General features: G+C 42.3%; 1 protein-coding gene across 6 annotated transcripts in view; it reads left to right on the plus strand.

Moving 5' to 3' along the window:
- The first annotated feature begins 4,193 nt into the window (after positions 1-4,193).
- The window catches only part of SMURF2 (SMAD specific E3 ubiquitin protein ligase 2), a 60,035-nt gene continuing 50,024 nt past the window's right edge, over positions 4,194-14,204 (plus strand). For all 6 annotated transcript variants that reach the window (XR_005956691.1, XR_005956692.1, XR_005956694.1 and 3 more), the window contains exon 1: positions 4,194-4,701. Coding sequence is in view for 1 of the 6 variants with exons in the window: in XM_041485640.1 (XP_041341574.1) it covers positions 4,650-4,701 (52 nt within the window). In the remaining 5 variants the exon portion in view is untranslated. The remainder of the gene's footprint in view (positions 4,702-14,204) is intronic.

The raw sequence follows: 14,204 nt of genomic DNA on the forward strand, positions 1-14,204 counted from the left end.
CATTTAGCATTATCAGTTGCACATTCAATGGAAATACATCATAGAGAAAGAAGAAATGAAGGTGTAATTCTCTACTGATCAACTCATCTTTAACTCCATGATCTCCAAGGGTGGTGTCTCTAATGTCAACCATGTCAGGCTCTGGGAAATTCAGTAAATGATGGCTAGTAGAAGTAAATACAATCCGGATTTTTTTTTTAATTTTCTCAGGAAAATAATGTTAACCTTTTAATTAACTCACAAAATCATAATAATAAGGGCAGAGTTCTCTTGCTTTCTTGCTACCTTTACAGAAACAGGGGAAGAATGTGATATAATACCAGCCAGCTCTCATTACTGCTGAAGGAATGTGCTGTGATTAAACCTATATATAGAAATAAATGGAATATAACTCTCAAATGTTGATTTGCTTTGAACACATTCCACATGCTCAGGAATGAGTTTCCAGTATACCCTTCCATTTCTAAAGATGGGGAGGACCTCACCTCTGAAAAATTAACTACAACCATCCTCTTTTGAAAACGAACACTACTTGGTTAAAGATGTTTGTACACATTTCCCAGTGTCCAGAACAACTAAATCCTTTGAGAACCACCTGTGAAAGGAAAACCTTCTCCTTCTTCCTCTTGGTAAATTCAAGAAATCAAAGCCCTTTTTTGTGCAGCCATGGAACAGAAGAAATTTTTGTATTTCTAAATACTTCTTCAAAGTTTCATATTTCATATGACACCGATACCACTGATATGATATCATAATGATACCAACTATTACTTTATTTTCTCCTTGTGGATCTTGCACCCTGTTGGTGTCCTAAAGATACCTGACCTCGCCCCGTCTCTACACATTTCCTCCAATCCTTTAGGGGGTGGCTCAGCTGTGAAGCTCTGCCTGAAGAAGGCTGGATTGAATTCCCAAATCCAGCAGTAAGGCTGTCATCCAAAATGATCTGCAGGGTGATGCAAGGCACTCCCATCCCTGCGGATCCCAGCGAGCTACCTCATCTTGAAAGGATGTGCTGTTCAGTGATACCAGCCTGCACTGGAGCATGGGGCTCTTGTCAGCAGCTCTGAAGATATTTGCTTGTCTCTCTCACAGGATCAGCCCTGCACAGAGTGAAACCTCCTGAAATGGAGCTGCATAAATACACAATGTGCTGCAAACTCTTGGTTTCTGAAAGCGAAAGCAGGATCAGGGAGACATCGGTTCTGTTAATCTGAGAATATTTTGAGAACTTGGGGGATAGTGCTGGCTCAAGGACCCTGGATCATAACATTCCATTGGGATTCCTTGGTTGGGAAAGCAGAAGTTTCAACCACCAGGGACTGCCAGCATCTTTGGTCCCCTTCACCACTGCAGCTCCTGGTGCTCTGCCAGGCTTCCCTTCATCTGCTGCCTGCAGATCTCACACTGATCCCTACGAAGCCACTCAGCTTAAATCCTGCCTGGCAGTTCTATCAGTGAAGGGAACAGTGAGTGAAAATCCTCATTTCCCAACAGAATTGGGAGATAGGACAGGACACAAACAGCTGTGGGACACCCAAAGCACAGCCCTTGTGCCCCTGGGACTAAGAGAGAAGGGAGGGAGCAGCAGTTGGCATCTGGTGCCTCTGTGTGTCCGAGAGCAGCCTGGTCCAGGTTGTTCTCCCCACCTTAGGGACAAGAGGACCCAGTCCTGACCTAACTGGGACCCAGCCCTGCCAGGCTGATGGGAGCTGGAGCCCCTCTTCTCCCCCTGCTCAACACACACCTGCTCTACAGGACTGTCCCATGCGTCACTGATGTATTTGGCATTTATTTGTAAAAACGCTCAAGTCATGTTGGTTATTTAAAAATGACGTACATAAAATCAAATATGGCACATATTAAAGAAAAATGCACAGCAGTAGCAGCCATCCTGCAGGCAGTATATTTTATATGCTGACCCAAATGCACAGACTGTCAGTTAATGCTCTAACACTTGCAATATATCACAGTGTTTTCACTGAAAGGTGAGCAGCATGTCCAAAAACCTTAGAAAAATTTATAGTTCAGCAAGTTCCTTTCTGAAAAGCAGTTTGAAACCAGATATGCTTCATGACCTTTAAAAACACTTTTAATGAAAGCATTAAAATGTTCATATAACTACTGAACAATGAAATACTGTATTTAATCCCAAAGGGTTTTTTTAAATATTGGCATTTCAATTAATGTGTGACACACTAGTTATCCATTAGAAAAAGATCATGTAGAAAGAATTCTATGTTTAATATAACATTAAGCACTTTTGTCAAATTATATCAGAATTATTGAATGTTGGGTCCAAAGGGCAATGCAAGACCCTAGGAATGAATAATCATGTTAGGAAAAATCTAGAAATATGTTAAGTATGTGAAAAGTAGTTTTATATTTTTGTTTTTCTGTTCAGTTTAGCAGTGGCCAGGTAATGTTGCAATATTTGCAAACCATCAGCCATTTGCTTTATATACTTTGTTTTATAGTTGGTTTGAGAAAAGGATATGTGAATTTGTAACAGATTGAAACTTTAATAGTATGACCTTCAGTTACAAATGTTGATTTTTTTTTTTTTATGCAAGAATCAGTACACCTGGAATGTCTTTGGGGTGCGTGTGTGAATTTACATAACCATTACAAAGTAACTTCTTAACTGTTTCATTGCAGTGCAAAGCCATAAAATCCATAGGTATATAGTTCATGTTTTATAGTAAATGCTGCTTAGACTTTAATAGTTCCAAATTCTCTTCTTCTGAACCAGTGGCGAAGCACTGAACCAATCCTTTCTCTTGTGCTCTGCCTGTGCTGTGAAGGAGGTTGGTGTCTAACATTTGCTAGTTTTGTGATAAACAGCTGATGGCACAGGGAACAGGCACAGCCCTGGCCAAGGAAGGGATCCCAGGATTCCTCTGCTCCCTGTTGAAGTGACACTGGAACAGCAGAGCCACCACTGCAGGAAGCACTGGAAATCTCCACCTGGCACTTGAGACACTTTGGGAGGAACAGGAAGTGAGTCCCCATGTACAGCATAGGAGAGGTCACATTTTATGGAAGGAAAGCTTTGAGAACCACATTGCACTTCCAAGGCCTTCAGTGGAAAAAAAAAAATCAGTTGCACTCCCCAGGTTTGAATTAATGGGGCCCAAGCTCTGAGCTGTCAGGATGGGACCACTCAAGGCACGGGTACAGCTCAGCTGCATGCAGCTGAAGAGAGAACCTCCTGGGCTGTGTAGAAGCCACAGGATGAACTCAGTGAAGCACAGGTCATCTTCTCATCCCATGCTGGGGATCCACAGCTGGATCCTCATCTCTGACTACCCATGTGATAATACTTCACAGGTTACCTCAGCAGGAAGAAGCCAGAACAGTGACACGACCAAACGAGCAGAGTATTAGCAAGGTTGTTTGTAGGTGTGTGATGTATCAGCCTAAACTTCTAAAGTAACCTTGACTGTGGACACGTTTGTAGCTTTTCTGGGAGCTTTTGCCACCCTTGAGGCCCCCCTGGCCCTGCAGAAAGCTGCCCATGACTTTGATGGAGCTCTCCTCATGGGAAGTGTGTTACAGAGCTGGGAAAACTCTGGAAAGGGTCACCTTCCCACAGGGTGGGAGTTAAATTAGGCAACATGGCATGGATGCAAGGCTTTTTATTATTATTATTATTATTATTCTACGAATGGCAGTTCACAGAAGCCAACTGCTGATTTCTACACAGGGCAGATAAGAACCAAATTGGTCCAAAGTTTAACAGTTTCCAGGGCTGGTCTGTCACACCCTGTCCATGGGGAATACTGTCATGGATCTGCAGCACTGCTGCATGGGACCACCCATTTCAGCCCAGCGGCTCTGAATTCTCCTGCCACGTTTCCCATTTGTACCCTCGGTTTTCCTGTCCCAACTCCCCACACACCCTCTCTGCCACCTCTCATCCCCACCTTGGCCATTCACCCACATTCTTCCCAATCCCCAGCTCTCCCAGGCCACGGCCATTCTCCACATCCTTCCCAGTCCCCTACTCCCCCTCAGACACGGCCATCCCCCACATTCTGCCCAGTCTCCAGATCGCCTCAGGACACGGATATTCCCCCTACCCTTCCTGACCCCATCCCTCCCAGGACACGGCCATTCCCCCATTTTTCCCCCGCTCTCCCAGGACACGGCCATTTCCCCATTTTTCCCCCGCTCTCCCAAGACACGGCCATTCCCCCATTTTTCCCCCGCTCTCCCATTCCTCCCGGCCTCCCCAGCCAGGAGCGCCCGGCCGCCGCCGCCGCCACCTGACGCCGTTCCCCCCGCAAGGCTGACCCGAGGCGGGGCGCGGGGGGCGGGCAGGGCCTCCCCGGGGCAGGAGGGAGGGCCGGAGGGAGAGGAGAGGAGCCGAGCTCGCCGCCAGCCCGTCCGTCCGTGCGGCTCCGTCCCGGCTTTGTTGTGCTGGGCCCGGGGGCGGGGAAGCAGAGGGAAGCGGAGGGAAGCGGGGACGGCTCCGCTCCTCCTCCGCGGCCCCGGCCCCGCTCATGGCGACGCTGGGCACATCCGGGCCTCTCCTCCTTCTCCTCCTCCTTCGGCGGCCGCCGCTGCCCTGAGCGCCCGGCCCGGCTCTGTTCGCGCCTCCCCCGAGCCCTTGGCGGAGCAGCGGCGGGGGAGCCCCGGCCGGGGCCATGTCCAACCCGGGGGCCCGGCGGAACGGGCCCGTCAAGCTGCGGCTGACAGGTGAGGCTGGGCCGGGGGCGCGGGGCCAGCCCGGGCGGGGGGCGGGAGCGGCTCCTCCGGGTGTCGTTGAGGTTGAACCTGGGGCCGGAGCGGCCCCTCAGGCCTCGCAGGGAAGGGGAGGGCGAGGTTTCCCTCCACTCGGTTCCCTCGGCCCCGGGCTCGGCGTGTCCGGGTTCCGCCGCCCGCCCGGCCCGGGCCCCGCAGCCGCCTGGGCGAACTTCAGCCACCGCACCCCAACTTTGCCGTGTATTTTCCCTTCGTCTTCTCGGTGTAAACTCGAAAGAAACAGTCACACTCTTTGTTTTGACCTCTTTGTTTGTTTATTGTTGTTTAGTTGGGGTTTTTAAGCGATTTCCTCAGCTCAGACTGTTGGGCACTGGAGAGGCTCCCAGGGCAGTGCTCGGAGCCCCAAGGCTGGCAGAGCTCAGGGAGCCTTTGGACAACGTTCTCAGGGACAGGGAGACAGGGAGGGATTTTGGGGTGTCCTGTGCAGGGCCAGGAGCTGGACTCCATCATCCTGGTGGGTCCCTTCCAACTCAGCATATTCTGTGATTCTGTGATTGTTCACAGTTCTTGGGTGAAATGCCTTGTCCTGCCCTCCTCCAGACCACTTGACCTCTGATATTTTAAAATACCATAAAAACGGTTCACCTGTATGCTGGGAAGAAAAAGAATTTGGTCTTAAATACTTAAAATTATGCTCTTTTCCATATGAAATCCCAGATAAACAGGTTTAGAGGAAAAATACTGGAAATTCTGCTGGAGGTTTCTTTAAAACAATTCAGGACACTTGGATCTAGCTTTTTTCTTCAAAGTATTGTTAAGTCCTCCAGGACATAAATGATACTGTGTGTCCTGAAGCATCAGTACAGGAAGGTAAGCAATTAGAAGAGTGTGGCTTTTCACTGTAAATATCCATCTTTATATAGTATACCTAAGCAGTTTGCAAAAGAAATATTTTTAAAATATTAAAAGAGTAGTTATTTTTACTTTAGGTGCGTGAGAAATATCTCCAGTTTAATGCCTAATAAAGAGAGGTGCTTTCATACTGATTTTTCCAAGTATGTTATTTTCACATGAAAAGTAAAATGTATCTGCTTATGTTTTACTTTGGAATTACTCAGACTAGATTAGTAATCTAGTTTTCATGGAGATTTGTGAGTGTCTGTATATTACACTTGGAAATAAAACTCCTGAAATGAGCGTAGCTGGGGCTGCTGCATGGAACAGTGCTGCCTTGTTTTTACCGAGTGTTTTGTAGCTTTCTCCTCATGTTATTGCTGTGTTGATGCAGTGCTTTAATACTTTCTTTCCCTGAGTAGTGAGTGCTCAGACTTGCTTATCTTTCAAACATTACAAATGGTCTGTAGCCTTATTTAAAAGCATGGAAAATACTGTCTAGGGAGTTGTCTTTCTCACCTCTGTGTTTTGTGTTCAAATTCGTTTCATATTTTATTTTTATTGAGGATTAAGTACATATTGAAACTGTGCCTGTGACAGTCAGTGTGTTGAGGGGAGTGTGATTGTGACCAGAAGCAGGCTGTGGTTTTACACACTGTGGTCAGCCCCCAAATGCAGCAGGTACAACCCTAAGGAACGTTTTTGGCATCTTGTATTTTAGGAAGGGAATGTGCAGAGCATGGGATGAAGGCAAAATTGTCTTTTTAGGACTGTTCCAGGGTTAGCAGCTCTGGCAGGCTCTGAGGACCAGTTCTGTTATTGGAAGCTTATAGGAAACATTGGCCTGTGTCTCCAGCTGGACAGCTTGAGGTATTTTCTGCTTTAGCTAATGGGGAGCTGTTTCACGTAAGGTCATTTGTTGTAAGGAAGCTTTACATGTTTAAGGAAAACAATGAATTTTATTAATTCAGCTGACATGTTGTCACTTCTTGCCTAGGAATAGTTTTAAGTGTTCTATGTGGTTTTGATTACCCTTTTTGATTGGAAAAGCAGTTTGAGGGCTCTTGAGTTCTAAAACTGTTTGGAATTAAAAGAATCTGTATATCCAGTGTTTTTAAAAGTTTATTCTCAAACTGACAAATGCTATTTAATCTTAATTTTCTTTGGCTCTATGAAACTAGCAGTCTTCTGTTTTGGCTTGAATGTTTATGGGATTAATTCTGCAATCATTGTTCAACGCTTATCTTTTCTGTTCAGTATCTCTAAATTAGATGGTATAGATTAAAAAATGGATTTCAAGAACTGGATTCAATTAGCAGTTTTTCAGGACATAAACATTAAAGGTTTAGATGGAAAACATTGTTTTGACTGACTGGATAAATGACAGGGTAATGTTTGATGTGAGTCCAAGAACTGATCTGGAGCTAGTGCCCAACTTCTCAGTCCATCTTGAGGAGCCAAATAAAATATTTAACCTAGGCCTCATTTTGCAAAAAAGGTTGACTCTTTGTTGAGACCTTAAGAAAGTTCTGAGAAATGTTTGGCATACCTTTACACTAAGTGTTTAACAGTTTATTTAGGTCTGGGTTCCACAACAGAGACAAACCACAGCGGTGGCATACTTCTAGTAAGTTTTTATTTAGTTTACAGTGCATCTGTGTTATACATTTCTTAAAAAAGGTTATTCTTTTGCAAAGGTTTGGCTGTTTGTTGCAAATATCACTTGAGTCTTTAGTGATACATATGTTCATACAGTTCACATAACCTTGGGCTAAAAAGAATCACTGGATAATTGTTAAAATCCGAGTGTCATGGCTTCTGATGATACTTCTGGCAGGAGGTGTAAGTCCTTGTTTCTGATGGAAATATAGGCAGTGTAATTTAAATTAGCTAAAGTCTAGAATTGCACTAGTCTTCTGCAAAATTCATCTTAGCAGCTTGTAATAACAATGTCCAAGGAAGTGTAAGGAAAACTTTGACTCTCACATATTTACCACCATTTGATCTGGTCCTATCCTGAGTACATTTGAGTTCTACAGAAGCTGCAAGTGCAGTCAATCCCCTTCCATTCCTAGTATGGTTTTTCTCAGTGTTGTGTTGAATATCTGAATTTGCAAATACACTACACTGTCAGTCAGAACATGCTATGATTTCTTTCACCCCACTGTTGAATTGTGTTGATCTTTCATTCTTCAGGACACTGAGAAATGACCATTGTTTTCAGTAAATATTTTATGTCCTAATCTGTGAATTTTCTAATGTTACAATAGCTACATGTGGCTGCTTTCACTTAGGAGATCAATGATGGCTCTGAAGCCCATAAGGTTGTTTTTATCAAGGAGATAGATACTTTCTAAAATCAGTTTGAAGTCCACAAAACTCTGTGAGCATTAGAATATATTGAGTAAAGGTTCAGTGCAGAAGTTTATTTAGTTCATGCGTTGCAGGTAGTGTTTTTCTCAGAATTGTTAACAAGTAAAGATACTTCCATAGCCACAAAGCACAGTTACACTGGGCTGGAAAAAGTGGTAATAAATATCCCATGGATAAAACTGGAATGAGCTGGAAGAGTTTTGCTGGTACAGAATCAGACGTAGGCCTAAAGAGTTGTTGGATTTGTTTTTCCTCCTTCTTACTGCTTCCAGCTTTCCTGCAGGGTTTGCTGATTAGAGAAATAAAAGCACTGGGTGTTGTGTTGTGGAAAATGGATCAGCATCTCATGTGCTGCCCCTCTCTCTCTTCTCTCTTGCTGCTTTACTGTCTATTCAGCCCTTACAGTACAGAGGTGGGACTGTACTGTGAAGTTACAGTGTTGAAGGAGAAAGTTTTTGAAGTTTTACCAGACCATAGAAACTCTGGTTATAATGCTAATAATATTTCCTGCAAAACATGCTTTATTTATAAAAATGCCAGAATATTCCTGAGCTTTGTAAAACAACATGGAATGTTCAAACCTGGGTTTTGCAGTGGATAAATCAAAGTGTTAAATTAATCCAGTTGAGACAGTGGTTTACCTGAATCCTAAATTTTCCGTCAGTGGTTGTGGAAGCAGGACTGAAGTTTATGGACAGCAGAGCCTCACTGTGGGAACATCTGATCAATCAATTGATAAAGCAGCTCCCTATATTTGTATGTAGCAAAGCAGTGGTTTTATAGTTGGCTGAAATTGTAGTGCCATTTTAGGTCAGTTTAAAGTCTGAGTGCTGTTTCTTTTTTCTCTTTGTAGTCCCTGGCTTCACTTTCTGGGCCCTCCCTTGTGTTGTCTCCAGCAACTCTGTAGCTATGGGATGAGCTGAAAGCTAATCCTACCAGGAAAAAAATGTTTTTTTGTATTGAAGAAGAGGGATGCAGAGAAGAAGCTGCAAAGAGGGCAGGGCTGCCTCTCCTACTAGCAGCCTGTAGTTAGATAGGCTTTGGTCAGCAATAAAACAATGGGGTTCCTTCATGTAAGGTATATTTGACTTAACTACTAGTTTTTGTAAGCCATGTGTCATTAAAAAATTCGAATCAATAAATTACATAGTAGGTGGATTAAACTGGTGCAGTCATAACAAAGTCAATAGACGTGTCTAATCAGATGTGCAGGGACTGATGGCTGCTTGGCCCTCAGTATTTTCATCAAAGTACAAAGTGTGTGTGTAAATGTATGCTTTCTTCTATACACAGTATACAGTTATAGATATTTATATACATATAAATCAGTTGTGGATCATACAGATGCCAAAGAATTGTAATAAACAACTGAGCAGCTGTATGGAGCAGTTTCAGCTGTTTGTTTCTATGAATTCAGATTGTATGACAAAGTTTTATTCATCTGGGTATAAAAATTAGATCTCTGTGTTCAAGAGTACATAAGGGGGTATCATGGCAAGAAAAACAAAGATCAGAAAGGATTTGGGGGAGGAAATTGTAGTAGGGAAACAGTTATATGGGGGCTTCAGTTAAAAGCCTGAAATTCAGTTAAAAAACCCTGCTATTCACCTGTGGCTGTACACATAGAAGCTAGTAGGGGATTTACATGTGCAGGTAACATAGGGGGCATATGTGGGAGACATATGGGAAATCTGCAGGCAGTCCTAATGATAATGTTTAAAAAAATTAAAGCTATTGCTGGGAAAAAGAATAAAAGGAATCCTGGCATGGAATATTAGCAAGTAATGTTTAGAATTGTAGTTTTCAGTGAAGTTTAAAGAGTTTACACTGTCCTGTAATGTCTGTCTGTCTAGCTGTGCAAAGCTGAGAAACTCATCTAGTGGTGACAAATTATGTTCTGTTTTCTTTGTTAATCACACCGAAAAAATGATCAGGCCCCAGATGAAAACATTTTGTCTTTGTCTCTTTAAGGTGAACGGGTAGATCCCTGAAAGAAAACAGCTTTTAATGTTTTGTTCTGGTTTATCTCATGGCCTTTGAAGTGCTTCGTTGCTTTGCCATCTTACTTAGAATGACATCTCACCACTGGGCCAGACCTTTCTTGCAGCCTTTAAAAAAGGGTGGATGATTTCCTTGGGTGTCTTCCCTGCTCTCCTCACAACAATGACGTGAGCTGGCTTCTGACTTGGCTGAGTGGCACGAGTGCATTACTGCACAGGCTGTTATGTGCTTGCTTTCATGTATAAAATGTAAATGCTCATCACACGTGCAGGGCTGAGATCATTCCAGTGACTCCTGAGAGCTGGGGAAGATTCACCTCAGTGATGGCAGGCAGGGCATGCAGAAGGAGCTGCTGTGTGTGTCTGCTGTCAGCAAAGCACATTCCTGTTTGGGGAAGAGGATCAGAATCTTGAGGGACATTTGTCAGTAATATATTCAAGGAAGCAAATTGTTGGTTTTTTCTTACTACTTCATCTTTAAGTACTTCCAGTGAAAGCACAGATAAGATTGCTTGTAACTTTAAAGAAGTCTTTGTCTGTTGATAACAAAGCTCAGGACAAAACTGGCTAAGCATAATCATCTGAGTTTAAGGGGGAGACTGATACAGGATAGAGAATAGACAAGCTCAAGATCATAAAAAGGATAAACCAAGTAAAGCTGGGATTTAGATCCGCTATCTTTTGACGTTCTGCCCATGAACATTGTTTCTTTTGAGTTTAAATCCACAGAAAAGATGGTTCTGTTTTGGGCCTTCTGAGACTGTGCAGTTGGGGTGATTTGTGTTCAGTTATTGCTCACATGCCATATTTGTGTTGTGCTATCAGCTGTACTTTAGCATCCTTCAGACTCTTAGGAATTGCTTTTTTTTCACTTCAAAATACTTTTTCTTGCTTTTGCTCAGGCAGATCAGACCAGGAGGGCTGATATCCCCAGAAATGAGTAATGCATATTGCTTTTGATGAAGCATTACTCACATTTTCAAAATTCTGAAAGTGAAAGAAAAAGTAGCAGTATGTGAGTTTCTGTGGCTGTATCCTGTTGGTAATTTTGTGGAGTGACTCTTGGCCAGTGCATGTTTAACCCAAGTTAGGAAACTTGTTTTCTTGGAGAAAGGGGGAGTTACTCCATGGCTGTGGGATTGTCAGAGGAATGGCTTCAATGCTTCCTTTCTGTAAGCAATTCATTTGAGTTGTTTCAAATATGCAGAGAATGTCCAGGCTATGTAATTTACAGGTCACAGTAAAACTGTGTACCCGGATTGTGCCATTCATGCTTAAATCAGCATGTGTGATGCCATCTTGCCACAAACATCGGAGTGACAAGGCCATAGCAAAGCTTTCCAACCCGCAGCATCAATTTTTGGGATGCAAATGAACCTCTGCTCCATCTTGTGCTGTCAGATGGGGTGGGCTGAGGAATATATCCACATTAAAGTCCATCTCTTGTCATCCCCCTTTTTCTCTGGGTATAGAGGACTGTGGTGGGCTGATGTGTAAATGAGTGGTGGCTCCAGGCAGGTTCACAGACCAGCAGGCTCTTGGTGGCATTTTCATTCTGCCTTGACCCAAATTTTAACATTACTGATGGAATTAAATGGAGTAATAACTAATTATATCTGTCATGATGCTTCTTTTTAACATGCTAACCATTTGATTTGCAGTTTATATATAGATGCATACATAAATTCAATTATAGATGCAGTTGTGCTTGTATTTAACTGGAGGTGGAATCTGTGTTGGTAATACTTAGAGGCATTTTCTGAACTTGGGTCAACCTAAAGATTTCTTCCTAAGATAGATAAAGACCAGGCTATACACACAAAATTATGTATGATAAAGCTCCTGCTTTGTGCATATTGTAGGACGTGAGGAAAGTAGATGGAGTGTACTTAGTAATCTGTTGTTCATTTTAGTAAAAGGTAATCTAGTAAATGCAGGTATTTTTAATGCAAAAATGTAAAATTTAATAAAATTAATTTTATTACTGGTGAAGGAGGAAATATGTATCTGGGTTAGATGTTTCTGGACATGGCTAGTTAAAAAAAATTAAAATAAAAATCCTTAAGTGTGCAAAGGAATGAAACATGTCTGAATAAAATTCATAGAATTATATTCATGCTTAACTGCCTGGGATTAGAAATTCATGGCATTTATCGTACCAAGCATTTAGGTATCCTTATGGCAAATAGTCCTTCAATTCGACGCTTAATAGAAAATGTTCACCTTGTTCTGAAATTCTTTATTTATAATATCTATAAATATTTATTTTCGGAGAAGAAGTTCTTCCCATTATTTTCCCTGGTGGATTATAAAATAGTTTATAGCTCTGTATAGAAGACTGTGTGCAGGACTAGATGAGTAATAGCATTGTGCTTAATTGCAGTAATATTTAGGTGTCCTCTTTTTTGTTTAGCAGCAGAGTAAGCTCTTCTGTCTTAATTTAAAAAGGATGGCATCAGGCATGATATAAGAAACTTCATAGGATAGAGCTGGTGTAGGTTGTGCCATTCAGAGGCAGAAGGGGACATTTGTAGGGGTGAAACAGGACAGAGTGGGGTACAGTTGTTCAAGAGGTGGCACAGGGATGTGAAGGGACTGTAAGTTTCCCAGGTTTTGGGCCACTTTATAGTGGAAGCAGAAAACAAATGTGGGTTCCTGTGCTTGGGCTAAAATGTGAAGAAATGTACATGTCATGTTGGTGAGTCCAGCACTGAGCCAGGCTGTAATGATTCAATGATTGCACTGTCAGTGTGGAAATCTGAAGATACTGAGCATTTCTCTTCATCCTGATAATACAGATACATGTATTTTAAAGGATACAAAATACCCATTGCTAAGTACTTCATTGAAGTAGATGTGAAGGACCTCATCCTCACATCTTCTGGAGAGCACTTGCTCAGCCGTACTAATTAAAAATGACTGCCTTCTTTAAGCCTGAGTGCACAGTATATGACACATAAATTGTCCAGACTTAAAGAAGGGCATAATGCAAGATAAAGCAGAAATTTTCTAGGGCTTTTATTTAGAGAATTGTAGTAGAAAGTTCAAAAATATTTCATATTGATCTTGCAGAAGGTTCTTGTTAATTGAAGCTTGTGAAGAATGATAAAAAGTTTTTGTGCCATCTTTCATAATTTCCAGTGGGTTGTGTATGTTGCATTTCTAAATGTCTAACTAGCAATTCTGGATGCTTGGTGAAGCTCAGGGTGGTGGTGAACAGAATCTTCAAACGCATATATGTGAGTTATATCTATATCTATCTCACACCTAGTTATAATAAACTCTTGGTCAAGGATGTTGGAATGGGGGAAAACTGCTGTTGTCCTCTGTTCAAGCTTATTAATGCTGCTGCACAGGGGAAGTGTCCCTGGTTTCTTAGAGAAGCAAATGCTGTCTGTAAATTCCAGATGCTGTGCAATAATTCCAGTTTGCCTCAGATAGTTGGATATCAGCTTTTTGTTTAAAAGTTAAAGGGTTTAAATCTTTGTGATTGTACTAATATGAGGGGGACAAGATTTATGCTGAAGTTGTGCTGTCATGTAACACTGTGGCCCTTTTGTGAAAATCCTTCACGTTTGGGATTTCTTCTTAAGAGCTGGGTTGAAAGATGATTTAAAATGTTGGCTTCTGCTTTCTTCTGCAGCAGGAAAAGAGAAGGCCTTTAAGGAAAAAATGACTTAGAGTAATTTTCAGTAGTACGTACGTCGTGCCTAGCTTGTCATAAAATATTTGTGAAGTCTTCTCTCCCTTCCTCAAGCAGTTCCCACAGTTCACAGTGTTCTCTCAGTAGCTGTTATGAGGGGGGTAAAAGAAGGTTACAAGTTCTTTAGTCTCATGTACAAGGACAGTCAGTAAAGTTCTTGGTTCCTCTCCCAAACAGCAAGTGGTTATTCTGCCTGGGGGGAGGTCCTATATATTTATATTTGTCTGTGTCTCACTTGCTTCTGTGGCCAGGGGATCATGAAGAAATTTCTGTTCATTTGTGAGATGTGAATGTGGCATTGTGAATACGTGCCTCGGATTTCCTCATTACAATATTTATCATTTTTCCTGAAAGTTCCTTTCCTCTGGTGAATTGTTCATCCTGTAGAATCAGTCAGCTATTTCCTGTGTATCAGCATAATGTAACTTCATCTACACTGGGCAGGACTTTGGACCCATTCAAAAGCTTTATATTTTTCATAAGTTTATTGGAATTTAGTAACCTCACTCTCCACATTTCAGCAGTTC

This window comes from Pyrgilauda ruficollis, unplaced genomic scaffold (genome assembly GCF_017590135.1).
Source record: "Pyrgilauda ruficollis isolate IOZ18807 unplaced genomic scaffold, ASM1759013v1 scaffold72, whole genome shotgun sequence".
NCBI lineage: Eukaryota > Metazoa > Chordata > Aves > Passeriformes > Passeridae > Pyrgilauda > Pyrgilauda ruficollis.